Below are 27,759 nucleotides of genomic sequence, written 5' to 3'. Positions count from 1 at the left end.
ATGAAAATTATGCAAATGCTCAGAAAAAAAAACCCCAGCCGAAATCAGGCGGGTACCACATCAGACGCTCCCACAACTGCACACGCGGTGCTTTGGGACCCTGCCAAAGGAGACCTTTCTAAAATCGCCCCTTCAGCAGCACCGCCAGGAGCAGGGCAGGTATCTGCCCGCGGGCACCTGGGGAGGGCAGGCTTGCGGGAGGGCGACGACCTCGGCTGTCTACCAAGGAGCGTGTAAAAACGTTATCAGCGCCTCGGGACGTACGGGCTCCCCACGCAGCCACCCGCCGGCCGACAGCCAGGGCTTGCGCGACGGACCGCGGTCCTTCCGCCCGCCTTTGGGCTCTCCCGGCCGCCAGGGCGAGCTCCTCGCAGCGAGCTCCGCGCACACGGCCCGCCCCGCGGCTGCCGCGCCCCGCTCCGCCGCGCCGGGATTTCCGTGCAGCCCGCCCCGCCGCCCGCCCTCCCCGCCGGCAGCGCCGCCTCCCGCGGCTCCCGCTGCCGCTCGCGGCCCCGCGCCGCGCCCCCGGGACTCGGGGATCCGCCGCCGCCCGGCCGCGCGCTGACGGGCGCTCGCAGGTGCCGGTCACGGAGGGGCGGCCCCGCTGCCCGCCCGGCTCCGCGCCGAGGAGCGAGGAGGAGCGGCGGCAGCCGCCGGCAGAGCCGTGAGTCGGGGAGCGGGGCGGGCGGCTGCCGGTGCGGAGCTCCGAACCGGGGTGGCCTCCCCTGCGGGCGGCGGCGGCCCCGCAGCGAGCCGGGAGGGAGGGGGGGGAGGCATTTCTGTGGCATTCATCAATGAATCCTCGTGTTGGGGTGCGGTCCTGCCTGATGGCTCGGGGTGTTTCTGCATCACCGTAGTTCAGAGCTTACATTCGTCCCCCGATAATGGGTTTACATTGTCTCCGCTGCGGGTTTCACCGGTCCCTATTTCCCGTCCTGTGTCGGAGGCGCAGCCCCGCACCGCGTCTGCGTTTTGTGCGGGATGAGCCCGCGCGTCCCCCCGGCCCTCCATCCGTCCGTCCGTCCGTCCGTGTGCACCTGAGCGGCGGCCGGGAGCGCCTCCCGCTGCCCGCAGACAAAGAGTCCCGGCCGGGAGGTGCGGGGCGGTGCGGGGTTCGGTCGCCGGTGGAGAGCTGTGGGCGGCGGTTCGAGGAGAGGGGCTCATTTCGTCGTCGATGGAAATGTAAAAGAGGGCGAAGTGGAGGAAGCGATTAATTTGGGACTTGCGTCACCGTGGACCGTTGTTGCGCTTTAAAAATAGGAAGAGGGCTTATTATGAAATGTTTAATGAAACGAACACGATCCGGATCTTTTCCTTTGAGGAGCGTTTGGGTGCGGGAGGCGGGGAGAGTGCCCGGGAGTGACATTGCTTATACACTGACCAGGATTTTCAGCTGTGTATAGATGATAAATATGCAACGTGGTTCGGGGAAAACAGATGCTTTAAGGTATGAGGATGTAAGAGCGAGCGGTCGGTGAGGCGGGCGGCAGCAGAAACGCTGAGATCCGTGTGCGGTGGCTCAGATGTTTGGAGGAATGACAGAGCTACCAAAAAAGGCATCGTGATGCTCAGCGCAGTGCCAGGAACGCAATTTTCTCCTTCCCTACAGAAAAGGAAAGCGCGATAGCGGGAGCAAGAAGTGACAGATGTGGCATCTCAGCAGCTGGCTGAACATAAAAGCGTCTGCCAGCAGGTGATGGCTGTTGCCAGGATTTATTTTTAAAGTGTTTTGTTCTGAAAGGGTCCAGCCTATGGTAGCGTTAGCGTTGAGCTTCTCTTCAGCCCTATGGCACGTGAAAAATAGTTTTTCAGCAGAAGCGTTCAGAAAAGTAACGAAAAATTCCTGTGTTCGAGGCATTCCTTGCTTTGAACATTTGTTTTTTATTACAGCGTGCAGGGGAGAGGAACTGAGCAGGTTCTCCGGTCGGTAGAATAATACTGAAAGGAGCGATTTTTTTCCTGGCCTCAGCATAAGCCAGCAGTATCTGCAAAGGAAACAATGGGGCCCGTCTCCTCCTTAGATGAAAGATAATCCCGACTCCTGTTCTCTCAGCAGCTCGTAGGAGTGAAAATCGGGCTGCTGCAACTACCTACCCCTGTAGTCCTGCCTTCTTCAGTGATGCGTCAAGCCAGCCTGCATCGCCAGGTGGTGGCCTGGGTGCCTTTGGAAAGGAAGGAGATGGTATCGCCCGACAGGCAGCCTGGAGCCACGCGTTCCCTGGGGCGGCGTGGCTCCGCACCGCGCCGTTTCACTGCTGTCACACTGACTTCAAAGAGGCGTTTCAAACTGTTCCAAGCCACCGATAGCTTTGCTGTAACCAGAGAAAGCCGTGTTTCGTGGCAAAACATGTCTTGTTTTCAGCTTTTCGTAATTACGCATGCCGCTTCGGTTTATAATCTTATAAGCTAGGTGACTCCTCGCAGAGAAATTCTGGTCCTCTGCCCAAGTCTTGAGAAATAGTTTAAGGTAGGGGAGGGAACTGTGCTGGTATTTAGAAAGAAATTTCCTTCTGCGTGTAGAACTTGCCTTCAGCTTCTCTCTGCTTCTCCTGGTGCGGTGTCCTGGGGGCTCAGAGGTGCTCGTGTTCCTCACCCTCACAGAGAGAGTTGCCATAGATCCAAGTCACGTAGTGCTCCTTCTGGCTTTTGCATGCAAATGCATGCATTTTTGCAAATGCACACAAATGTAACTTTGGAAAAACAAAGAAAAAGCATCACTTCTCTACTTTTTTTCTTTCCTTATCGCAATCGCAGCAGAGTCAATATCTTTTGTCAAGATTGAAGCCTTCTCAGAAGAGCTGTGTGGCTGTCCCTCCCGGCGGTACAGGGGAACTGACTGGGAGGGCTATAAGTATAACACAGCCCCACCAGTACGGCGCTTACAGGGGGGCATTTGTCTGAAGGTTTTAGTGCACGTGTGTGATAGAAAGGTGCCTTTCCCAAATAAACTTGGGCCTGAACTTTAACGTGGATAAGAAGAGCACGGTACGCAGATGTTAGATGGTAGACTGTCTTTAAAGGGTTTCTTCTCGCTGCAAAGCAGCTCAGTTACTAGCCAGTGAAAGCATGCAGCTGGTACTGATGCGTACTGCTGGGTAGACTATTGAGAGGGGATGTGAAGCACCACCAACCAGGGGAGGCTTTTGCGTGGAGCTGGATGGCAGAACTACAAGTGAGTAAGTGCCCAGGTAAAGCTCACGCTGAAGAGAAGGTATGTTTCCAGTGCTGTGCTAAATAAGAGAATTCTGGATGGCACCCATGAATATAATTCTTACATACAGTATTTTATAGTATTCGGCATTCTTTTAGCAATGATATTGATCCAGCATGGTGACAGCAGTGGGAAGAATGTAGTAGGAGTGGTCGGAACCAACTTCTTCATAGTTTAAGGGTTAAATCAAGACACAGAGCTTCATAAATCACTCCGCCAAGATGAAGTAAGATGATTACAAGTAGACAGTGTTGGCCAAGGTGACAAGCTATATTTGCACCATCACTTGGGTTTCACTGACGTTTATGGAATAGTTAGGTGTGGGAAGAAATGTTTGTTCTATGAATCAGCCACTAGTTAAGTGCACGGGAGCAAAGGTAATCAATGATTTTTTATAATCGACTGTACCTTTTTTTCTTCTGAGAGCTTATTGAACTGTTGAGTGTGTTTTGTTCTTTGTTGTGGGGGTGGTTTTTGTTTTTTGAAGTGGGAGGTAAGCCACGTACAGGCTATGCCCGTATTAGAGTAGTGCAGTTTAATACCTAAAGCTCTGAAGATGTGAAAATCATAGTTAAATACTTAGGAAAAACCCTATCTTCGTGACCATAGCAGTTTTTTTTTATGTGAGACTATTTTACTGAAAGTGTGTTTAGCAAATTTAATTTGAAATATTGTTATATTCGAAATTATGCAAGTTGCACAATACTTGTAAAACATGATGACTCGTATCTCGTAGGTGCCAAGGTGCTACATTAAGGGTTTCAGTCTTCACCTTGTGTGGTTCAACAGCTTATAACTTAACTATGTAAATGTTGAGTTAATGTTGTTCATTGCATAGTAGAAGAAAGCTCATCCAGTTTGATGCACTGCTTTGATTTCTATCATAAAGGTCGACATGGAACAAGTCAGATAAGAAATTAAATGGGATGATGTAGTGAGTTACAGTGCTGGGGCTCATTCATAATGATCTAAGTGAGCTTCTCTGTATTTATGTGCAAACAGCAGCTGGACTTCTGTAGAGATACAAGTGCTGATGACAAGCTGTGGTCACTGAAGCTAGGTACGACTTGCTTAGTCGTGTCTCTGCAAAGTCGTCTAGATGTAGTTAAAAGGTAATCTTTATGTTTTAAAATTATTTTGTAGAGAAGTTTCTAAAAATAAAGCTTTCTTGTCTTTGATGGGGAAGTCTAAAATGTAGTGCTTGGTGTATTTTTATTTTATTGTTATTTATTCTGTCCCTTTGAAATACCAGATGTTTCAAGTCTGGTTCTCACTGTTCCGCTGTAGAAATTTTTGTGTATCTGAATATTTGTATTGTGCCTTAAACAAAGGAAGCAGGTGTTGAGTCTTTATTCCAAATGTTTGGGGTTTTTTCCTTCTCTAAAATATTAGAACCTATCTTAAAAATAGCAAACGAGCAAACTTCTAGTCTGAATTTTTTTTTTCCCCATTGAAAAATCTTTATAGTATAACAGTGAAGTGAAACAAATCCAGAAAGCCTGTGTGAAAAGCTTGTCAATGATGGCAAAAGCAAGTATGCCTAAATCAAAAAATGTCTGGGGAATATGGTGATAGATACATAAGGGTATTATTGTGAGGTGTTACTTTTCAGGCCCTCTTGCCTCAGACAATACATGGGATGAGTGAGGTGAGAAGTAGCAAAAGAAAGGATGTATCTGAAATGATAAACTAAGGCAGAGGGTCCTTCCCTGTCATACCCTTTTGGTTGTGCTGCACAGTGTTCTAATGTAGATGGTGAAGGATTCAACTAATGGATGCAAAATTAACAAGATATTGGGATTTCCTAACTTTTCCTTCTTCGACTCTATTCCTCCAATTCTAGAGAAGCACCTCCTTGAGTTTTAAGAGAGTAGTTCTCTCAAGCTGTGTGACTGGGTCAGTTCCAGTATAGTTGACATTTAGTAGACTTCTTTTTTTTAATGCTCGAGTGGTACACTAATACCAAGTGAGTACAAGAAGAAAATGCCAAAGTTGCTGTTTTGTCTTTTTTTTTTCCTTTCCCACATTTACATTCTTGTCTTTCTGTTTAATTTTTCCCATATTTATTTTCATGAAGTGCTTAACAGCACTAATGCATTCTTTTCATTAAGAAAGCTTTTACATTTTAGAAAAAACAATACTTCAAGTCAGAACCTTAAAAAACCCTTGTGACGGCAGAACCATTTTTTAATGTTCCTCTTGATTCTAATACTTATTAAGTCTAACCTCTTAAGTTGTATTCTTGAATCCGTTGTGATTAGAAAGTCATCCTATTCCTTCTTTCTTGTGTGTTTATCTCCAGCTCTAGTTAAGACCTATATTGAGTGTGTTTAGATACATATACATCTTTTTCATGAAGATCTTAAGTATATTCTAGAAACCACAAACTTTATCTTTTTGACTCAGTTAATCTGGTTTGGTGTATACTTTTATTTAGTTTAACTTTTAATTCTGTTTACTCGTCGGATTTGGATAAATTAGATCTGAAGCTCGGCCAAAGATTAGCCCAAGTTGTAGTGGGGCTTGAGGTGAATCTTTTGTTCTGCTTTTTCTCCTTCCTCTGCTTGAGATGTACACCACAAATACTGTCTTCAATGTTACGGACCACTGTTAAGAGAAAGCACCTTGTTCAGACATTGTGACACTGTTTTTAATTAAGAATTCTGTTGGGGAATGGCCATCAGTATTAATTTTCAGTCTTTATTTTTGCATTTCGTTAAGCTGTCTTCTGGGAACTAAAGCATAATCTCAATTTGTTTAAAAATTATCCCGAGAGATCTGTTAGGTCCATCTTCTTAAGGTTCAGATATCAAATTATAGCTTAATCAATTTTGATTTTCATGCTCTGTGACATTTTAAAGTATTGATAGGACTCATTTTTTTGAGAGTACTGTTTCTGTAAATGTAAAAAAATAAAGCAAAAGCATCAGTGATGCCAAAAGCTGCGTGTGTCACAGGGAGAGTGGTGGAAAAAGAAAATGCAGATTCTGCCTTTTGTAGTTTATTGTGAAGGCCAGCCATACTGTTTCTGCCCAGTGCTGTGATCCTTGCAAAGGCACTTCTCTTCAGCTTTTGCACGACTTGTCCGTGTTCATTTGAAGGATGGTATGTGGCTACATGGATTTGTTGTCTCCCTTCGTTTGAGGATGCATGGCTGCTAGGAAGAATGTTAGGGATTACCCCAACTCAGGAAAGACATAAACAGTAGGAGAGAGCTACATGGTGAGTAAAACGGGGAAAGGAAAGAATAGTGCTATTGATGGTCCTGCACGTCAGATGCAGCTCACATGTTCCTTGCTCAGATGCAAGAGATTGTTGCTCTTCATTAAGTTTAAGCTGGTCCTTTGCTTGCTCTTTTCTCTCAGGCACATGACCTTGGAAAAATAGCCACAGTTCATAAGAAGGTAAGATGCAGTGTGTCTGGGGGCATTGCTTGCATTTTCTGTGAGCAGCATTTTTCTGCTTTGCTATTTAAAAAACAGGTGAGAATATGGAGAATGAAGCAGCGTGTCCATACAGAGGATATGTGGACATATGGAATTGTATTTTACTGCAGGCCAAGCAAACATTTTTGGGGTAAAAGATGGAAAGGGGAGTAGAGGTGATGCTTATAACAGTCACAAAATGAATGGTATTCCCTGCCCCAAAAGATGCCATAACTGATCAGTTGTCTCTTGTGAACTGTTGTTTTGTGTGTGCACAGTTTATAATGTACAAGACACCTGGCTTGTCAGTGGAACTCCTGTTGCCACAAAAATACGGATTTATAGTAATACATTGCTCAGATTTTACTTCTTGCCTAGAATTAAGAGGATTCCAACATCTAGTCACTTGGAAAAAAAACTGGATTGAATAGGTTGGATTGTTAATGTAACCACATCTACTCTTCTTTGTTTCTTCTTAATGATATGTGAAATAATTAGCAGTACAGAGAAGACAACACAGAAGATTGATTGTTAGGGACAAGGTAGTTGACAAGCATGCCAGTAATTTGTATGGCAGCTCCTTTCTTCCTGTATGTTCATTTCCACTTGCACAGTATGATTTTAGTTGAGGAGGGAGACTATTTTTCTTTTTGTTTTTCTCTACAGCTGTTTTTGTCTACACATACCCTCAGGCAGGATGAAAACCCATCTCCATATCCAGAATCTTTGAGATAAGATCCACTAAGGTCAACAGCGAAGAAAAGAAAGGCATCTGTTTTATGGCAGAGTGGCCTGTACAGTTCTCTTAAAAATAGTTATTTCTGGTCCTGAAGAAGAAGAGTTACAATAGCAAGAGCCTAAGTAGGTTAGGAATCTGTAGGAGTTCCTAAAGGAATTTATGAGATAGATAAGAAGAAACATTACTTCTCCAAGTGAAAGTGATACTCAAGCAGCAAATGCACCATGCAGCTTTCATATTTTTGTCTGATAATTAACTTCATTTTTAGTTGTCTTTCTTTTACTTTGAGACTACAACAATTCCTCTACTTTTGCAGAAGAATATGCATTGTATGTGATGTATTTTGTAGTGCTGAATAACAGCTGGATTATTGGGATATACTCTGGTGACATGGAGGAGAAAGAAGCAGGAGTGGCAACTAATGAATTAATGACAGAGAAATTGGAAGTTTTTTGACGCTGCCACTGGTGAGAAGTGTACCCATTAAAGTATAAATCTTTTAAGTTCTTTCACGTAATCTCTGAAAATAGAAAGATTTTATCTTCATAAAACTGAAAAAATTGTAAGAAAAGAAGTTTCAATGCCCAAATAAGCAACCTAAACATGGAAATACTGCTCTATTCCAGTTGATTTTCCTGTATCAAACCTGCTTGTATGTCTTTTTCCTTTGCATATCTGTGCATGACAGTTAATCTCTTCCCCTCTTCCACTGTACTCTTTCCTGTTGCCATTGGTAGTTACTGGGCTTTCTGAATTTCTGACTGCTCTGTGGTGCATTCAACACGCTGAAGAGAAGGGGTGCCACCCAGAGGGACCAGGGCTGGCTTTAGAGCTGAGCACATGTGAACCTCATGAATTTCAATCATGCTTGAAAATAAGTGGTAGTATTTTTAGTGTGTTGTCAAAATTCAAGCATTTACTCAATTTCTCTTGAGTAAAAGTAAATGAAGCTGCATCTTATGTTTTGTTATTCTTTTCTCCAGAACTGAGTGTCTAATATTGGACATTGAATGAACTCACTTAGTCATGGATTTGAGTTCCTCTTTTTTTTTTTTTTGAAAGTTGTACCTTTAAAATGCTACATTTTCCTTGTTCATGTTGAACATGTTAAATTGTTGTGAAATGGGCACCCTTCTGCTTGCATCAGAGGAGAAACAGCTTTTAAAGCTTGTAGAACTCAAACTGTTCATGACAATTTGACAGCAAATAATTTATTCAATTTTCTGCGCAGGATTTGAAGCAGTGTCAAACATAGTTGGGTTTTTTTGTTTGGTTTTTTTTTGGTCTTTTTTTTTTTTTTTTTTTTTTTTACTATTTTGTGTTGAAAGACTAGAACTTTCCAAGCACAGCAGTTCTGATGAGTACTCTATTTTGATAACTTTTAGGAAATTTACCCTTTCAGCCTTCATAATTATCTTTATGGCCAAGAAAACATGATTTGTGGACAGAAGGGCTCTAAAAAGATTAGTATGGCTTTTTCTAGATACAACTACTTTCCAAAATATTTAATCCTTAAGAGAAAGGTCACATATTTTGTCAAGGGAAAATACTGTTCATACCTTGAATGTTAAAAGCCCAAACAGACGGTAGGGAATGTGTCTATCACAATCTGTAGGCCTTTCCTGAGTCTTTACCATGTTCTGTGTCAGTGTGGCTCCTGAATTGTTTGAGTGAGACCATGAGCAGTTTGTCTGTGGGGGAAAAAGTGTTAAAGTTGATAAATAAATTAATTAATTAATAAAAAGAGAATCCACTGCAAGCCCTGCTAAAATGTTCTTATTGTTCAGAGAAAATATATTTTCTTTCTTCCTTTCTCTAGCTACATGCTAGCAAGCATACGTAATAGCATAATTCGGTGGCTGGAAGCTGGATGTACTCTCTTATTATATTTTTATTCCATATGAGTTAGTTACAGCCCATGATCAACTCATCACTTCATTTTCAAAGTAGCTGAGCAGATTCAATTTTCCATGGGTCTGTTTCTGTGAATTATCTAGCGTAACGGCTCTTTTCTTTAGTGACATCCTCCTGGAATTTTGGCCACCAGGGATGGACATAATGATGGCCAAATACAGAATTTTCCTTTCCCTTGTCATTGCTCTGTTATGCAGTAGGGGATTGCAATAGGCCTTTTGACCTCAGCACAAGAAGATCTGCTTCAGCTGCTTGTCTGTCCTGGCCTGCAGAACTCTTGCTACTGTTTCTGAGCACATATCTTCCATCATAAAAGTGTGGCCTGTGTGATTTAGTCAAAATTTTAATCTTGAATTTGTGAATTTGGCTACTGTTAAAGCCTGAGCAGCTTTCTGATGTTCATGTGCCATGCTGATGATTATGTATGAGCAAATCACATTTTTCCTCTCATTTCCTCTCCTCCCTTTGATCCTCATTCTTCCAGTGCAGGTCATTTGAGAGTAATTCTCCGACTGAAATGGATAAATTAAAGGCAAAGATTTAAAAAGCATCCATTGGGAAGGCAGGTTGAAAGTCCTTCTGCTGAGTAGAATGCCTACACAAGTTGTATCTAATAGTAGAAGGGTATGCCACAACTTCTGTATGGAACATCCTCAGTGTGACTGTGTCATCACTCTTTACTATGTACAGATTGGTAAAAATTTCAATGAAGTCAGGCACATTAAGCTGGTGTATAAGAAATCATCTTTGGCCTGCTCCGAGATCCCATTGATTAGAAGAGGAAATGCCTTTGTTGGATATTGTACAAACTGTCCTTCTCCCATTGCAGTTGTATCATTTTTGTTATCTTGTAATCTATTTAACGAAACAAAAGCCCTCATTCTGATTTGATTTACATTAGTTACAGCCTCTAACAATTACACTCATTTAACTACTGCTAAGAGAGAGAGAGTAGATGGGAATTAAGTTTCTCAAAAAGTAAACCTTTTGTACTTTTAGTCTATCTGAAAAGAGTAATCAGTGCCTGCTATATGGCAGTGTGCTTCAAACGGTTAATTTAGTTTCATGGTTGCTTCTTGCACTTAGTTCGGGAATGTGTTAGCAGAAAGAACAGAAATGGGAGTTCATTGTACTTCCTAGGGTGAGGAGTTGTTTCTTTCTAAATGAAGCATGTGAACTGAGATGTTTATTATGTTGGTAAACTCCTCCTCTGTGTTCTTCTGAGGATATGAGTGCTAAGTCTGAGCTAGGAGCATATGGCAGCCTTTCAATGGAGAGTCCAAGAGGAATATTTTGGTGTCTGGAAAAACACACAGGAAATCTTTCTATATCTTCTCCTACATGAGAAAAGTAAATAGCAAGAGGTGTGAAGGGAATTTCATTATTCATTAGGCGTGGTCAACTTCTAAAACAACATTTAGTTCATATTGTTGGAAAATAAGTCACCGGGAGCGTAACCACCAAAATTCAAGGTAAAGATCTGTCTGAATTTTCAGCTATTCTCAATTTTAGAAACAAAAATATTGTTGTTTTGTTTTAAGAAGTAATGCCCTTTCAACCTGTGTTGGCATGCTGGCTGGTGTTGCCTTCCCTGTTGCAGTGTGGAACACCTGGGGAGGTGTGAGCTTTCCTAATCATGTCTGCAGAGATTAAACTGGGAGCTTGGACACTAATGAAAGTTAACTGCTCTACAGCAAGATGGTAATAAGTTGAATCTGGAGTTTTGGTTGACTGGTGTAAATATTTCTTTATTTCGTGGTTGTTTTGGTCTCTCTTCACTTTGCTTCCTAAATTGTCTCTACCTCCCACTTTCATTCTCTCAAGTGAATGGATTATGGTCTTTTCAGGAATGGCAAAAGCTTAGAAGCAATGCCTGCAGCAGGATTTCTGTTTCAGGACATATATAAATTTGAGTTACTGTAGGATAACCTGTATTTAGCGTGCTTTGTGTTCTGAGATGATTTGAATAAAACAAAAAGAAAATCCTATTTCTGTAAAGCTTCACTGAGTTCCGAACAAGGAAAATTCTATTGCTATTAATTCACTCAAAGGCCATGTATGCAGTTAGGTGGGTTCTGAATAACTGGAAAGCTACGTATTGACTTAAGTTGCAAAAGAGTACTTTCTCATTGCATAGAGAAATTACTCATCTTTAGCTTCAAAACTGAATGTTTACAGAGATTTTGGCAAAAAAAAAGTTTATCTGTATTGAGTAGGAAATACTGTATAATGGCGATATGGGAGGCAGTAGGAAACAGGCATATAAAACTTAAACAGTAATTTTAATAGCTAAAGACTGTAGGTTCCTTGTGTTTCTACAGATGCTATTTCTGTCATAAGAAACAGCACAGACTTTTATAAGAGAAGAGAGAGCCACGCTGTGCCTTAAATTAAGACAATCCTGTTGCATTATTACAGTATTGAATAGCGGATATTATGCCTGGATATGATTTCAGTTTGCTCTCAGGCCCAAGAAATTAATCTTAATTTCTGCTCCACTTGCCTACACTAAGGACATCAGGAATACCAGGGCATGCCCTGCTGTGGCTTGGGTTCTCACTGTCTGTACATTGCTTTTATTTTCTGAGGTTTGGTGTTTGTTTTTTTCCCTCCAGTGTTTGAGCAGAGGTTGTTGTTAGTACTGTGGGTGTCTGTCCTGGGCTCTACCACGTGTCACGTTTCCTTAAATGTCATTTGGATAGTAAACCGTACTGAACAAGATATCACTCCTCCCATGACTTGACTTTTGACTCCCTGGAGCTTGCAAGGGCCATTAGAAATGTTTTTTAAATAGCTGTTAGTAAAAGCAGAAGTTCGTCTCACCTACCTATTAAAGGATTAAGCAAATAAATGTGCCCTTTACGTGGTAAAGTAGGTCTCAGAATAACATTCTTTTATTTGTCTGCCTACACCCCAGTGCCTTCCATCCCAGGTGTGTGAATTGGTACAGGAGCTACTCAGAGCATGTGGTAACAGCTCACGCTTGGGTCAAGGGAGAGGTGCATCCATGCCCACGGGGATTGCTGCACCTCATTTCTGTGCTGTTACAGGTGTGTAAATAAGATGTATGATGACCAAGCAGAGTTATAACAGTCTTGCAGCAAGCGTTACAATGCCATGTAAAGGCCTTCATATGCGCGTGGTTGGTTTCAGAATTAGTTTCTCTCAACCATGAAGTAATTAGTACACCTAGATGAAGCATAGGCTTAGTGTAGTTAGCTGGTGTTCGTTTAGCCAAACCTAAGCGTAACTTCTGCCTTGTGTGAATGCTGCTTCTACTGGTCAGCACAGTACTTTGTGTCATGTGAGGGGCAAAATGCTGTTTGTGAGAGGCAAGCTGAGGCACTAACGGAAGCCAGGTGTGTTGGTTAACTCAGGTGGAATTTGGCTATCAGAAATCCAGTATAAGTCTTTTCAGTATGCTGGATGTGGAATGCTCCTGTCGCTCACTGTGAATTGTATGGACAATGTATGGGCAACGGGTGATATAATTAATGGTCAGCTTCGGGCTTTCTCTTCCCTTTGATATCCCTTGTAGGAGGCTGCAGGAGGAACACGAAGGCTGTTGCTGAAGAGCATAGTTAGCAGTTAGTTGGCATTTGTAAAGAAGAACGAACCTCTCCCCTGAGGGTGGGAGGGAGGGAGAAGTGTGAACTCATCCCCGGCTTGGCCCGTGAGGACTGCAGATGTCATCATCTGTGTTACCTGAAGCCTAGCCCAGTTTCTGTTGAAGCATCTGATTACTTTCTGGTTTTTCATTAATGTGGGTGTTGAACAAATTAAATGTGACCAACATCCCAAGAAGGATCTGAAATTTGTTTTCAGCTGAAGAGCTCTTTATACAAATGAACATCAATTTGCATAATTAAGCACACACTTTATTCCTGCTGAACACAATTGAACCTTGAGACAGACATTGCTTCTTGCAATGCCTCTCTTAGACGGTGAAAGTTACTTAAGCCCAGCGTGTGTGCTCTTTTCCAGTCTCTCTGGTGGGGGGTTAGGTTTAGAGCAGTTTACTGTGATCTTCAAAAGGTCTGTGTATCACGTATTTCCTTACAGACTAACAAACAAATGGGTGTTGCTCTCTGTTTGCATCCCAAGGACCTACGGTCTTTTAAAGTGTGTGAGATTTTATTTAGATAGGAGGACTCATAAAACATAAAAAGTCGTAACTTGCTATTTTCACCAAGGGCAAGTTGTTGTTTTGGTTGAGTATGGTATTACACCACTGCATTTGTCTTTGTCAATTTATGCTAGGCTTTAAATAGGATACTCTGCAATGAGTTTGTTTGCTGGTAGCCTGTAATGCTTTCAGGCTAGCTGACATTAACAAGCGGCAGCATTACTGTGGCTGGTGTTCTTTTGATCATTCACAACCCCAGTCAGGAAATGGGTGAGGAGCGTGAGTCATGATTACATTACCCTAATGTGACTGCCTACTAGAAGTTTTCTTTTGCCGCCAGTACTCTTTCCCTTGACATTACTTCTAAAAACAAAATGTGCATTTTGGAGCACTTTGAAATATTGACCTTTAAACACAGGGATTTATGTTCTTTTACAGTCTCTAGGCAAAATCCTGAGCTGGAGCCCCTGCAGAGAGCAGAGAGAACAAGAACGTGTGCAAAATGCCTTTTCAGAAAGCTGCTAAAGAACAGGAGTTGCAGTACATTAGGTCTGCTTGGGTTCATTGGATTCAGCATCTTTTTCTGACCCTTTAATTATTCTGTCATGCTGCCTGCACATGCAAGCTCAAGGTCCAATCCCTATGTACAGACGCTGTCATCTCATATGGTGTTTGGCTTAAGCTGTGTCATACATACATGCTTATCTTCAGAAATATGGCTGCAGTAATGGGAAGAAAGTAGCAGAGTACTGGCTGAGCTAAAACCCTGAGCGTCAAGAAGGTGGCTTTCCTGGGACCCGGGACAGGAGTATTTCACTCAGCTTAATTAGATGTGTGGGGTTTACAGTTTGAAAGAAGTATCAGCTGCTCATCAGTCAAACTAGTTTTAGCACTGAACTGGCACAGTGCCACTCTGAGTATTCTGCCAGTATATCTCTGTAGTGCTTCCAAACATGGAAGAAACAAGTGCTGAGTATATTCAGTTCTTTCAAATTAGACTTGCTTAACTTGCCTGATTTTAAGAGCAGTATGTGAAATACAACTGTTGGCACAGAAAGTGAATGTAGTCCAATGCTATCTGATATATTCCAGGAAAAAAGTCTGATTGATATAGTATAAGCAACTCAAGTTGACAGAACAGAGCACTTGTCAGAAAGAGATGTGAAGAGGAAATGGGGAACACTGAACTGCTGTCCAACGTGATGCAGTCCTATCAGCTGGGGCGAGTCACAGGTGTTGCTGACATGCTGCAGAGCAGAGACAGAATATGACGTGTATTTCAGTTGTCGCTTACTCTTACCTCCACTGAAACTACCTTCAAATAGTGGATTTATTTTGTTGTTGTTAGAAGTATAGCTTAAGCTTGTAGTAAAGTAATTTCCACATTTTTCCTTATGTTTCATATAAGGGCAGTAAAACAAAATCATTTACTTCACTTGTGTTAACAGTCTGCTTTGCACTTCGTACAGATGACCAGTTTTTAAAGTCTTATTAGCTCTGTGATTTCATCCCCATTCCTTAAGGAGAGCATGATTTGGACCAAATAAGAAATTCACTGAAAGCTTTTGTAATTAATTCATTGAATAATTTCCTTCCTTCTACCCCATCCCCGTGCTCTTTGATCTCATCTTGATCGCCATTCTGCTCCTTGCAGAAGGCAGAACTGCAGCAGAGCAGGGGATGCATCCTTTCCAATGCAATGCAACAAGTATGTCCTGTGCCAATTTCCTCTGTAGTTCTGTACCTCTACTTCATAATTAACCTTTGTGTATAGAGGGTTCTCTGGCCCTCAAGTTTGGTTTAAATGAGTTTATCAGCTGTTTTAAGATGGTAAATACTTCAAATGAAACACTTGAGGACTTGAATAAAAACAGAACTGGTGACTATAATACGCCTGTGTCACTTGTGTGTTTCAAGGAGATGATAAAGAATATTTGACTTAGAGACGAAGAGTGTTTGAGAATTCGAGGGGAGGTGGGTAAGGGGCTGGAGTTGGGTTGAATGGGATCATGCAAGATGATTTTATTTTTAGGTTGCCTTTTGTCAGGAGCTGCCAGTTAAGGAAATGTTAGAGATCTATTTAAAAAACCAATAGTAATAAACTGTTAAAAATACCATTTAAAAATTTGTTTTTAGATTATGCCAGCTTTGGGAACCCTAAGACAGACACTAGTGGAAGTAGCAAGTCATTTTTGCATCAGAAGTGAGTAAAAAAAATCCATGGACATTTTATCTTGCAGAAGTGTTGGTTAAGAATTGCTCATCCCTTCTGCCAGAACCCTTTGCTCTCTGAGCTGCTCAGATGAGTTGCTGCAGCTGGAAGTAGCAGTCCCACTCCTAGCCAGGTGATCTTAAACCCCTTTCCTAGTTAGTTTTCACCCAGTTCAGTGAGCTGAGCTGGCTTATAAGGGGTCAAGTGTGTGCACGCGGATGGTGAGAGGAGAATGTATTTGACAGCAAGTTATATTGGGCTTGAACTCTCTCTGGAAGTGTTACCAGCAGTCACACTGCAGCTGTTTGTAAGCCTTTACTGTAAACTGAGTCAGAGGGGAGAACTGCTGCTGTGCCCAGTTTGCATTGTGGCTTGTAGGTCTGCCTGCATGCTGAGAGTACAAGGAACTGCAGTGCGGATCTGGGAACAAACGGGGAGGAAACAAGGGCGGAAACTTAAACCAGCTTTGAGAGCTGAGCTTGGCTGGAGAACGACACCCTCTGTGTTAAAGGAGAAAGCTAGGTAGGTAAGCTGCGCAGAATTACAAAGGGGCAGTCCTGCCCCTTCTCATTTTTCTGTATGGCAATAACAGCACTCAGGTGAACTTGTCTTGTGCATCAGGGAGCTTCTCTGGCTAAAGACTAAACCTTCCTTCTCCCTTCACTGGTGAAATTTCAGCCAGAGTGGTTATCCAATCTTTTAGGTGGCATACGGGCTTGGGTTCTGGAGGTGTGGGTTTTTTCATCCCTCTTCACCAGTTTTTTTGTGGTGCTAAGGGAACTCGTGGACAAGATTTTTAAGCCTCTTCATCTTGTGGCCTGTGAGTTTATGGTCCCTGGCTGTTTGCTCATCCGATGTGCTGGCTTTATAGGAGAAAAGGTGACCATGTTTCAGTGTACAGCCTGGCTGATATAACATAACTCCACCTTCACAGACTTCATGAGTTAAGATGCTAGTACTTAGTACTCTGTACAGACATGTACCTATGCCTAAATTGGCATGGTCACTCAATTTTTGAAAGCCAATGATAAGATTGAACTATGTGGTATTAAATCCGTGTGTGTGAGCGTACCAGATAGCAAAGCTAAGAAGAATATAATAGAGACCTGCTTCAGGCTATGGAGCAGACCAGCAGAATCCAGAGAGCTCATTACGTGTCTGTCTCTAGAGAAGAAAAGACAAGAGGTTTTTATTGTTCTAGAAAAGATGCAAAGTTTTCAAACCTAGAAGAAGGCTGTGGCCAAAGCCTGCTGGGTACTTTTTTTAATGGGTATTTTAAAAAACATTCAGTAAGTGGTTAAAAGCACAACTGCACACACACACACACACACACACAACCCACACTCTGTAAGGCATTTGACTCAGTATTGCCTCACAGCCAAATTTTTAAAACATTAGTTCTCTGTAATGTCAACAAAGAACATATTAAACACATTGAGAATCTTAGAGTAAATGTCAGGAGGACACTGGCATCAGAGAGGAATGTATTTCATTTGAAATCATCCAGTGGTCTTATACAACACTGGGGTTTATGGTGTTTTCTTGAGCAGTCTACGCATAAAATTATTGCAGTACAAATGTGCAGATCATGGAGACTGAGGATGTGTGTTGATGAGAAGGCAATTGAGCACATTCAAATAGAATGTTTTCTATTTCTGAGTTATGGCCTTGCATTTTATTCTGAGGAACATCAATGCAGCTTACTTGCTGGAGAACAATAGCTTGGAAAGCCTTTTTTTTTTTTCTTCTAAAGAATAGAATCTTACTGGACAAATGGCATAGTATGAGCACTACCGCTAGCTGTGCTGGCCAGATTTGTTGGTTAGATGAATATAAGCTTATCTCCATCCTTAAAAAATGGATGGAGTAACTCACACTGCAGCTACAAGTGACTCTGGTAACAAGTTGCTAACTTTGCTAATAGAATTCATTCTGCTTAGAGAACTGTTTTTTGTTACATCAGCAGAAGAAATCTTAAAGGGTTTGTGATGCAGTACTGCTATCAAAGAGCTCGTAAATACTGGAAAATTCCTGTTGTAAGATGGTAAAGATAGACATAGAAATTTGACCTTGCTTATAAATGAGGAGGAATGATGGAAAGGAAGAAGTGATTTTATTTCTTTGTGTATGCTGCTGGGGAGTGTGTGCTGTATGAGAATGTTGTCACTAATTCTGATCTGCTCTGAAAAGGCTGTTGGAAAATTGGAGAGGGTTCAAAGGAGAGAAAGCAATATTTGAAGGCCTAAAATTACTCCCCCACCGTCACCACACGAGGAATTCCCCCTGTTCACTTCGATCAAAAAAGGCTACTGAGAAATGGCTTGGTTAATATTCAAGTACCTTAACAGGGGTGAAGGTTGCTGGTTGATAAAAGGCCTTTGTAATCTCACAGACTGATATAGAACAAAATAACTGGAGACTGGGGCCAGTTGCTCACATTAGAGAGCAGTCCCAAATTAGGTGACTTTAGCAGCCCCTTCTAGCTGTGCTGGTACAGCTGTTTGTTTTCACAGTTAATTTTATCCTCCAATTATTTATAATTATGTTGGCTTCATTTCAGTATAATGCACACATACTTTAATGGTTTATAGTTGGAGGTGTTTCCTTGTTAATATGATTTACTCTAGCTTGGTCCATTTGACAAGATATTATGCAGGGAAAGGTTGTCAAGATTTAAGGCAGTCAACAACTGAAAATAATTTCAGGAATTTGGATTCTGTTCATTCATAAACCTGTTTGGGGGTGGGAGGTGCTGGACAAATGGAAGATACCTGAAGGAAACGACACTGTATTCAGTCTGTCTCTGTGCTTGCATTAAATGACAACTAACGCCTCTTCAGGAATGCTCATTGCCAGTGTATTATTTATCCATACAGTTTACCTGGGAAAAAGTGTTCACAGCAAGGAAGATGAAAATGTTTCCTCAGGTGATTTTCTTATCTTGGAAAGGGAAAGTCAGAAGGAAATATGGCTGACAGTCCTCTGCTTTTTATTTATTATTTTATTTCTCCTCAGCTTGTGTTATGTATAGCTGAAGTTTTCCAGACTTTTCTTGTCATTCAATAATGTATCTGTATCATGGAGTATATTCACATTTCCTTACCCACTCCTTTTAGTTACGTCCAAGCAGAAAATTGTTTCAAAATTCAAGCTACTTCAAGTAGTAGTAACATGGAGTTTTTAACCTCTGTTAATCTGGAAAGATATAGCAGGAGGAATTCTAGTGCTATCATCATATCTGTTGCAACGTGATGTTTTTATGAATGATTGAAATGTATGCTTATTATATCTGTAGGTGATGATAAACCCACGTAGTGAAGAGGCCCAGATTAAAATTTAAAATTATCCTCACAATTTAAAGTGTTTGCAATTAATAGAATGCAATGCAGAGAGTTGGAAGGCTTTGCTGCGGAGGCAGTAGTCATGAAGAGGATGTAGAATAACTGGCTAGGCAACTGTTCTTCACTAAAGAGGATAGGTCTTTAGTAGACCACATACTAAACATAAGCCAACTATGTTGTGATATTAAAAGAAAAATGCAGATACACTGTTAAGAGAGAAAATGAGATCTCAGTTTGAAGATCGTCTACTTTGGGGCATATTTAAAGAAAGGTATGAATGAGCGGGAGGAGGACCAGAAAAAGAGATTGCTGGGAAGTGATCTAAGTTCCAGAAAGTATGTCTAGAGATTGAGATGTTTGTGTTGTTTACTATGTATTAAAGAAGGATGAAAGAAGTTGCAGAACGTGTATTAAAAAACAAACAAACATAAAAACTGTGTTTAGGGTACAAATGGATGCCTTTTCCCTGAAGACTAGCCTATGCAGAGTAAATTACTGTAGGCAGTCTGCACATGTAGGGACTTTTAAGTGGAGAGAGAATGAACATCAGGGATTAGCAGGCTACTTAGACCTTTGAAGGAAAATGGAGACATGAATGAAGTGTATTGTAGGGTCCCCCTTGACTTGTGTTTCTGTCAGTTTGGGAAGGACTGGGATTTTCTGTTTATTGTTCGTGTTGTTTGTTGTTTTGTTGTTAGTGGGTTTTGTGTGTGTATTTTCCCTTCGTTTTCTAAAAGGCATATGTAAAGATGAGATAGAATAGGAAACTAGAGTGAATACAGTTGGAGAAGATTAGTTGTACTGAAGTGTGATTAGCCTGATTGTTTTAATAGAGTAATTAAATCTGTAGCTTTAATCAGATGGGTGCAAGTTCTTTGAAGAAGGGAGCAACAGAAGGGTAAGGGCTTTTAATCCAATCAGGGTGGTTGATTTTAATACAGATGAATTCAGAGGCTGGGCCTCTTAGAAACCAAGTAAACTTAGATGAACAATCTGTAGAGGAAGTGTTACTACCTGATTTGGTTATGCTTACTCAGGAAGTGGTGGTTGTATAAGCAAAGGCTCACTGATGAATTGATCTAGAAGTAGATGGAGTTGTGGCCTCATTTGTAGAGGCTGCCAGCTGATAGACACCTACATCCACAAGAATGTGAGAGGTAAGCTCTGTTGTGCATGATCTGCTGATTTTCTTGTACCTGTAGACTGGTTATTTGTTCTGCTAGTTAGTTTTACCCACATTCAGGAACTGTGACTGTATGACTTCAAGCCTCTGTTATAAAAACATTGTTTGTACTGATGTGGTTTCAGGCATATTGGAAGTATCAGCATGGACAAGGCAGGTCTCAACAGTTCATGCTGGTGAGAACTACTGGTAGCTAAATTTGAGAATGAACCTCAAAAGCCTCATAGGACTGTTTGCAGGTATTTCATTATATAGAGAAGTCACCAGCTTACTGTATAGCTTATCTCTGTCTTTTGCTGTGTTATTGCCTTTTCATTTGGTTATGTAAATAATGTACATATTGTCTTTTTTTTTTTCCTAGTGACTTGCTCTATGTGGTTATTCCTGCTTTTTTTTTATGATGCTTTGGAAATGGGTTCCTGTAAATTTTGAATGATTTTAGCCAATGATACATAAGGCAGAATCCTTGCCAGGGATTGACCTAAAGAAAGCCCATAGGCTTCCCAGAAAACCTGGCTTCTTGTCCTGCTCTGTGGAAACAGGATTTTATTTCTATCATTTACTTACCTAGGACCCTGCCTAAGGACCTAGGTCTCTTGGGATTTGTGCAGAAAAAAATTTTTGCACGAGGACCCTAATTTGTTTCTGGTTTGTAGGCTTAGATGTTGAGATACTTGCTGATAGCCTGTGAAATAGACTGAGGCATCCATTGAAAGCTTCAAGCTGTGGGGAAGGTAGTTGCTGAGTGGACAGAAGGTTCACAAGGCAATTTGAGAAGTGCCTCTGAAAATATTGGCCTTAGTTACCAAGCAAAACACTTACATGAGAGTGTGAAGTGATAGGAATGAAAATGAGCTGGAGCTACAGCCAAACTAAAAGTCTAATTTTCACTGGGCTGAAATTTTTGTCTTAGCTCATGCTCAGATCTTGTTCAAAGAAGGAGATCTAGACATCTCCTAAACTGGTAGAAAAATCCTCTCAGATTATTCTCTAAGTGAAGTCTTCTACTGTAGGCTGGCAGTCTAAGGCTGTAGATTTTTGGTTATGCGTTTGGTTTTCTGATAACTTCTCATTCTGCTTTTCAGTTTGGTTAAGTGGTCACTTGGTTACTGAGATGAAATTTATCAAAAAAGGCTCTTCTAAAACAGCCAGCACAGCTTCACCAATCTCCAGGTGGAGGCCAGTGACAATCGGTGTCCTTCAGGAGTCTGTCCTGGGAGCAGTACTTTAACATCTCTATCAACGACAGAGATGATGGGATTGAATGCACCCTCAGCAAGTTTGTTGATGACACCAAGCTGAGTGGTGTAGTTGATACAGCAGAAGGAAGGGATGCCATCTGGAGGGACCTTGATAAACTCAAAAATGGGCCCGTGTTAACCTAATGAGGTTTAACAAAGAAAAGTGCAAGGTTTTTCACTTGGGTGGAGGTAATCCCAGATATGCATATAGGCTGGGAGATGAACTCCTTGAGAGAAGCCCTGCTGAGAAGGACTTAGGGGTCCTAGTTGATGAAAAGCTTAGCATGAACCAGTAATGTGTTCTTGCAGCCCAGAGGCCAACTGTATCCTGGGTTGTGTCAGAAGAGGGGTGGCCAGCAGTGTGAGGGAGGTGATTGTCTCACTCTCCTCTGTCTTCTTGAGGCCCCATCTGGAGTACTGCATCGGAGTCAGGGGCCCACAGTACACGAGGGATGTCGAGCCTTTGGAGAGGGTCCAGAGGAGGGCCATGAAGATGATCAAAAGGCTGGAGCACATCTCCTGTGAATGGGAGGTGAGGTGCTGGAATAGGTTGTCTAGAGAGATTGTGGATGCCCCATCCCTGGAGGGGTTCAAGACCAGGTTGGATGGAGCCCTGGGCAACCTGATCTAGTACTTGATCTAGCAGTTGGCAATTCTACCTGTGGGAGCTTGGTCTTTCTGTATCTTTCTTCACTCACCAAAGTCAGATTTTCTTACCAAAGACTACTTTCTTTTTTAAAAAAATCCGTGTTATATACTGATACAGGTTTTTCCTTATTTAATTATGAAGTAAATATGGTTAAAAATGGTATTTTAAGATAAGTGACTATTTCCAGATTGATGATATATTTCAGCTGGTCAGAGAGGCTTAAAATCAGTTCTTTGGGCAGTGACAAAGAGGGTAAATATGCAGAAAGGAAGTTGCTCTGATGTCTAGGTTATACTGTATGTTGACCCTCTGGTTAATACAGAGCCCTTATCTTTTGCCTACAAATTGTAATCTCAGGATTTTCAATAGGGTGGCTCATGAAATTTGCAGCAAAGGTAGCTTTTGTTTTTAGCAGAGCAAATGATGCTTGCAGGAAGTGTATAATTTTGAATGCTTTCTTCATATGTAAAATCTTTTTTGCACTGGCCATGTGGAAGGCTGCTCTGTAGAGAGGGATTATAATTCCTGGCACTGAAGTCTCTTGCAGCATCCTCTGAGGTACTGTGGTTTTACACTGCCCCTTACTGGACTTTCTTATAGTGCAGGAACTAACAACTATCTGGACGCCCAAAAGTTTGCTCCATTGCAGGGTTTTGTGTGTTTGCATTTTTTTCCTCTAAACTATGATTTGAATAAAACATAGAATTGGTCTTTCACTTTGAAACTAGCAACCACTAGGCTTCACTTTAAACCACATACAATCTCTGTACAGTTGAGGATGTTGGGTTCCTAAATTGGCTGCAAGGGTAGAGTGATAACCAGGGTAGGGTGAGGCATGAAACAGTGCGGTGATTTTATTTTACTACTTTATTTCATTGTTTTAAATCTGAAAGGTTTGAGTAATCAGTTTTGTTCTGTGATGTGTGGCACAAGCAGAAGTCTTATTTAGGACTTCATAGATTGTAAGATGCAAAAGGGAGTTAAGCAGATGGAGTTTTGGTATGTAAGGGGAATCTCTTAGTATTCTGTAGATCCTAATGAATTAGCTTTTTTGTTTAGAGGGAAGCTGTGCAGGACTGCAAGCAATGGCATTTTCAAAATTGAGCTCAAAAGTATCAAATGTTCTCTGCATTCATAGGACATCGGGCTTATTTTGTATGACAGTGTTTTCTGTTTATATCTGTTGTGCTTCTGTGCAGAGTAATTTTCAGCAGTATCTGAAGTGCAGGAGATATTTTGTGGAAATCAAAAATCAAAATGCTAACCTGGCAAGATTCCCAGCTCCCCTTGTGATGCACAGTTAAGCACCCGACTGAAGGAACTAATTACTCAGGTTAGAGGATTTGTGAAAATGCTTAAATTCTTCTTGGCCATCTGGCTTTATTGCCAGTACAAAGCTTTAGAACTGATGATTCTTGCTGGGCTTAATTTGTTGAAGGAACATCTCTGCTGGGGCATGCATAAAATGAAGCAAAAATATAGATGGCTTCTCTTTATGTATTGCACAGAGAGATGCATTTCTGTGGAAAAAACTGCAAACCACTTTACAGAATTAGGATGGAAATGGACAGTGTAAGAGATTTGGGGCTGAGAATTTTAGTGAGGAATGGCCTGTAATGCTCTTCTCCCTGGACTGAATTGGGAAGTGTACAAAGATGCCCAGGATAAAAATGAGATTCTTACAGTATCCTTTCTTGATTCCTGAGCAAAGAATCACACCATTAAAGTATGAGTAAAGAGTATTTTTTCCAATAACTGATGGACTCAGTAGCCTGTTAACCCTTCTGGACAGCTTTATCAGACTTTTCAGAGACAAAATTCTAGTAGGCAAACTTTATTTAAAAATGATTTGGTTGTACAGAGCAATTCTGAGTCGCCATAGCCTCGCGGCCTACATAGCTCATGAGCTACAGTCTAAAACTAATTGCTGTGTAGAATTCCTGTAGTCTAAAGACTATGGTCACAAGAATCAATCCCTTCTAAAACATGTTTGGATATCTGTAACTGAGGACATGGACCAACACTTTCATCAGTTGCCTATAATTATCCTTTTAATGAGCGCATTTATCAGAAAAGCTATTTGTGACGGTTTGTTCCAGGAGTAAATGAGGATATCAAAAGTTCTGAAATCCAAGGTGATCTACTTCCATTTATAAAAAAATAAAAATAAAATTGCTTGAGTGACTTTGTTAGTCTTCCTGGGTCTACCAAAAGCTTAATGTTGTGGAATGTCATAAATCAGTTTCTGCGTTTGCACTTGAAGACCAGCATTTTGAATGCCAGTATGAGAAGAAGGATTCAGATAGTGAAGTTTACCAAATGAACTGTGCTCAGCAACCGTGTCTAAGAAACTCTGACTTCAAAACAAGTTATAAAGTCAGAGAAAGGTTAGCTAGCCGTTGTTAATCTTAAACCCTTTTATCCTGCCTAATGAAGGGAAGAAACATCATAATGTTAATCTGTAGACTGGAACTGTCAGTACCATTGCTAATTTTTTTGTGTGTGTGAAAACAGGACTGAATGAACCATGAAAAATTAATGATAACCTGATTTTGTATCCCATGCAGGTCTTCTCAAGTTCTTGAAGTAGGACATTTGCTTGCTAGCTGGCCTGAAACTTGTGCTCCATCTTGCAGAGTCCTCCAGCGGGAGACATTCACATACCCTGAAGTTCCCTGCCTCAGAAGAAGGGGACTTGATGTGCAGGATTGGTACAAGATGATGATGTATCATAGGTCACACTGAAGGTCTCCTGAGAAGAACTGGCTTTGTAAGAGACTTCTCCTTTTTCTTCCTTTTTTTTTTTTTTTAAACAACAACTCCTCTAGAATCTACAAGCAAGATGCCAGCCAAGACACCCATCTACTTGAAAGCCGCTAACAATAAGAAAGGGAAGAAATTCAAACTAAGGGATATCTTGTCTCCTGATATGATCAGTCCACCACTTGGAGATTTTCGTCACACCATACATATTGGAAAAGAGGGACAACATGATGTTTTTGGGGACATCTCCTTTTTGCAGGGAAACTATGAATTATTGCCTGGAAATGAAGGAGAAACTAGAGTTAGCCAATCTGGTGGCCACAGTGAATTCTTAAGGGCAAACAGCACTTCGGAATCCATGTTTACAGAAACTCCATCCCCAGTGCTCAAAAATGCTATTTCCCTTCCTGCCATTGGGGGTTCTCAAGCCCTCATGTTGCCCTTATTGTCACCAGTGACGTTTAATTCAAAGCAAGAATCCATCAGGTCATCAAGAAACCCACGGGTTAGCTGTGAGCCAGTAATTGAAGAAAAGTTGCAGGAGAAAAGTAAACAGACGGAGAACGGAGAAACATACAAAGATGACGTATGGGAGCAAAATGGTTCTTCATCGCATTTTATTAATGGTAGAGACAGTAACTCATCCAGCTTTTCTGAACGATGCACTGATTGGCAAACAGTTGATTTGTTTGAAGATAGCCGACTTTCGTGTGAACTAACCAAGACAAAGTCAGAAGAATCCCTTTCAGATCTTGCAGGCTCTCTTCTCTCATTACAACTTGACTTGGGACCTTCACTTTTGGATGAGGTCCTCAATGTAATGGACAAGAATAAATCTTAGAGCTGGTACTCCTTGCTTTCTTAGAAGTGATTCACTTAAACAAAAATAAACAAACACAGTTCAAGAGAAGAGACACTTAAAAATCAGCTGTATTTGCAGCTGTTTGACGGGTTTTCTAAAAATATTCATAAAGTACTATTTTTTTACCTATTGTTTTTCATAATTTTTATGACACTAAATTCTCATGACAGGAAGGTAAATTTTAAGAACAGTTTTCAGCAAATATAAAATGTTTTTAAGTACCAGTATAATGATCAGAAACTTAAACAGAATTTGAGGATGATATTGATCGTGACATTTGGTTAGTTCACTTCTATGGGCTTCTGAATATATGAGACTCTGTAAGTGTCAGAAAGGAGATTGGTATTAATTATTCACTGTTATAAATTATTGCAACATCACTTTACGTGTAGGTCTCTTTCAAGAACCTTGTGCTTGGGGTCTTGGTTGTGTTTTTCTTCATTTTCCCTAGTACCATTTCTGTTATACCTTCGCAGTAACTATTTCTGCAGCCTTATACTGCTCTGTATCCAGATGTAAACAGTTGAAGGCTTTTTCAGCTTCAGAGTGTCAACTGTTTTGAGTATGCACGAATTTTCACAGTTTGAGGCTTTGGGCCTGATGTTGTATATGAAATGATGTGTTGTAAACAGGTGACACATGCAAAATACGATGGTTAAATTATTTTAGAAGTTGAAATATATTTTTGTGTGTATCTTGGCTTTTTACTGTGGAACCTACACATACAGTATCTCATCAAAATAATTGCTTGACATTATTGGTGCTCTTCTGAAAATTGTATATTTGTGTGTTTGAAAACAAATATGTATTGATACTCCTTGCTTTTTTTCTTCATTTATTGCCACACATGCTTAAACTTGCAACAGAAAACTGATTTTTCAAGAAGGCACTGGTTATTCACAATGCTTGTGATGTGTGCTGCAACAGGCAATGTTTTGGGAAACATGGATCCTTTAATACAGTATCTACATGGATTGCATAGATATCTTGTGCAATACAATAAAGCCAATTAAATTACTATGTCTTTGTGATTCAGTACATAGCCTCACAAAAATAAACAATTTTGTGTTCTGCTGTATTAAAACAGACTGCAGTAGAGTTGTGAAAATACTGGAGTGCGGGGCAGATCAGTTCAACTGTCTCCATTCATTTGACTTCTCCAATCCAATTTACTTCCTGGGTAGTAAGGGCAAACTCCAAGCACATAGGACCTTTTGGGGTAACTGATTTTGTTAAGTAGTAGGAAATCAAAAAGTAATGCTTCGGTATTATTTTAGTCACAGTGAAGTTAATGGTGAAGTTCCTGCAGCTTTCAGTGAAGGCTGAAATCCTGATACAGTTTGTAAACTGATCCTGGTCTTATAACTACTTTGTATCTGTATCTTCCTGCGTCTGTATCATTCCAATCAGAATGTGTAAATCATGGAGGATTTAATATATATCAGCTTTAAAATCAAAATTTCTAGGGAGGCAAGGCCAGCTAATTCCATTCCTTCAGTGTGTTATGGGAGCAATTTTGCCCAGGACAGTCATTATTCTTTCCAGTCAAGCAGTTATATTATTGTGTATTGATGAGACGTGCTTTCTTCCATGTTATTCTATTAAATGAGGAACTGAGATACAGAATGCCCAAGAACTGTTTTTATTTATAAGATAATGCTTAATTGCCTTCAACATCATACTCACTTTGTATAAGCCTGGATCTAATTTCCAGTGCTTTGATGGAACAAGAATGGTGCTTCTGCCACTGTAGTAATTTAGTATTTTGAAAAGCAGGTTCAAGAATCTGCTTGACCATGTGTTTTTAATGGGATCTGCAGTTTTAGAACTTAATGAGACTTCACGCCAAAACTTTCATTGGAAAAATCTGTCAGTTAGCATAGAGGAAATTTGGGTGAAGTACAGAATTAGACATTTTCTGCGTAGACCAACTTCAGCTGTCGTGAGGAGGACACAAAGTATTTACTGAATGAAAAGTCAGTATTGTGCAGGGCTCCTCATGTAAGTCTTCTCTGGAAAGCAGAAACAGATTCTTAAAACTGTTGTTGCAGTTGTGTTGTTTTTGCTTTGTCACGTTGATTTCCTGGCTTAGT

The 27,759-nt window shown here is 41.0% G+C and overlaps 1 protein-coding gene across 17 annotated transcripts; it reads left to right on the top strand.

Moving 5' to 3' along the window:
* The first annotated feature begins 521 nt into the window (after positions 1-521).
* CDC42EP3 (CDC42 effector protein 3) lies at positions 522-26,684 on the top strand. 17 transcript variants are annotated; one of them, XM_046939058.1, is made up of 4 exons: positions 3,510-3,588; positions 4,214-4,323; positions 6,577-6,615; positions 24,678-26,684. In XM_046939058.1, the coding sequence occupies exon 4, from the start codon at positions 24,884-24,886 to the stop codon at positions 25,643-25,645; it is 762 nt and encodes a 253-aa protein (XP_046795014.1). In that variant the 5' UTR covers positions 3,510-3,588; positions 4,214-4,323; positions 6,577-6,615; positions 24,678-24,883; the 3' UTR covers positions 25,646-26,684. The 17 variants fall into 17 exon arrangements, with proteins under 17 accessions (XP_426134.1, XP_015139241.1, XP_015139239.1 ...); XM_046939053.1 differs by having other exon boundaries at positions 24,609-26,684; XM_426134.8 differs by lacking the exons at positions 3,510-3,588; positions 4,214-4,323; positions 6,577-6,615 and adding exons at positions 522-664; positions 23,241-23,374 and having other exon boundaries at positions 24,609-26,684.
* The last annotated feature ends 1,075 nt before the right edge of the window (positions 26,685-27,759 follow it).

The sequence above is a fragment of the Gallus gallus genome, chromosome 3, assembly GCF_016699485.2.
Source record: "Gallus gallus isolate bGalGal1 chromosome 3, bGalGal1.mat.broiler.GRCg7b, whole genome shotgun sequence".
NCBI lineage: Eukaryota > Metazoa > Chordata > Aves > Galliformes > Phasianidae > Gallus > Gallus gallus.
Note: the sequence above shows the minus strand (reverse complement) of the source record. Positions and strands in the feature narration are given on the sequence as shown.

Bases quoted from the DNA above. Each gene is read 5' to 3' on its own strand.
- CDC42EP3 (XM_015283755.4), top strand. From the start codon at position 24,884: ATGCCAGCCAAGACACCCATCTACTTGAAAGCCGCTAACAATAAGAAA.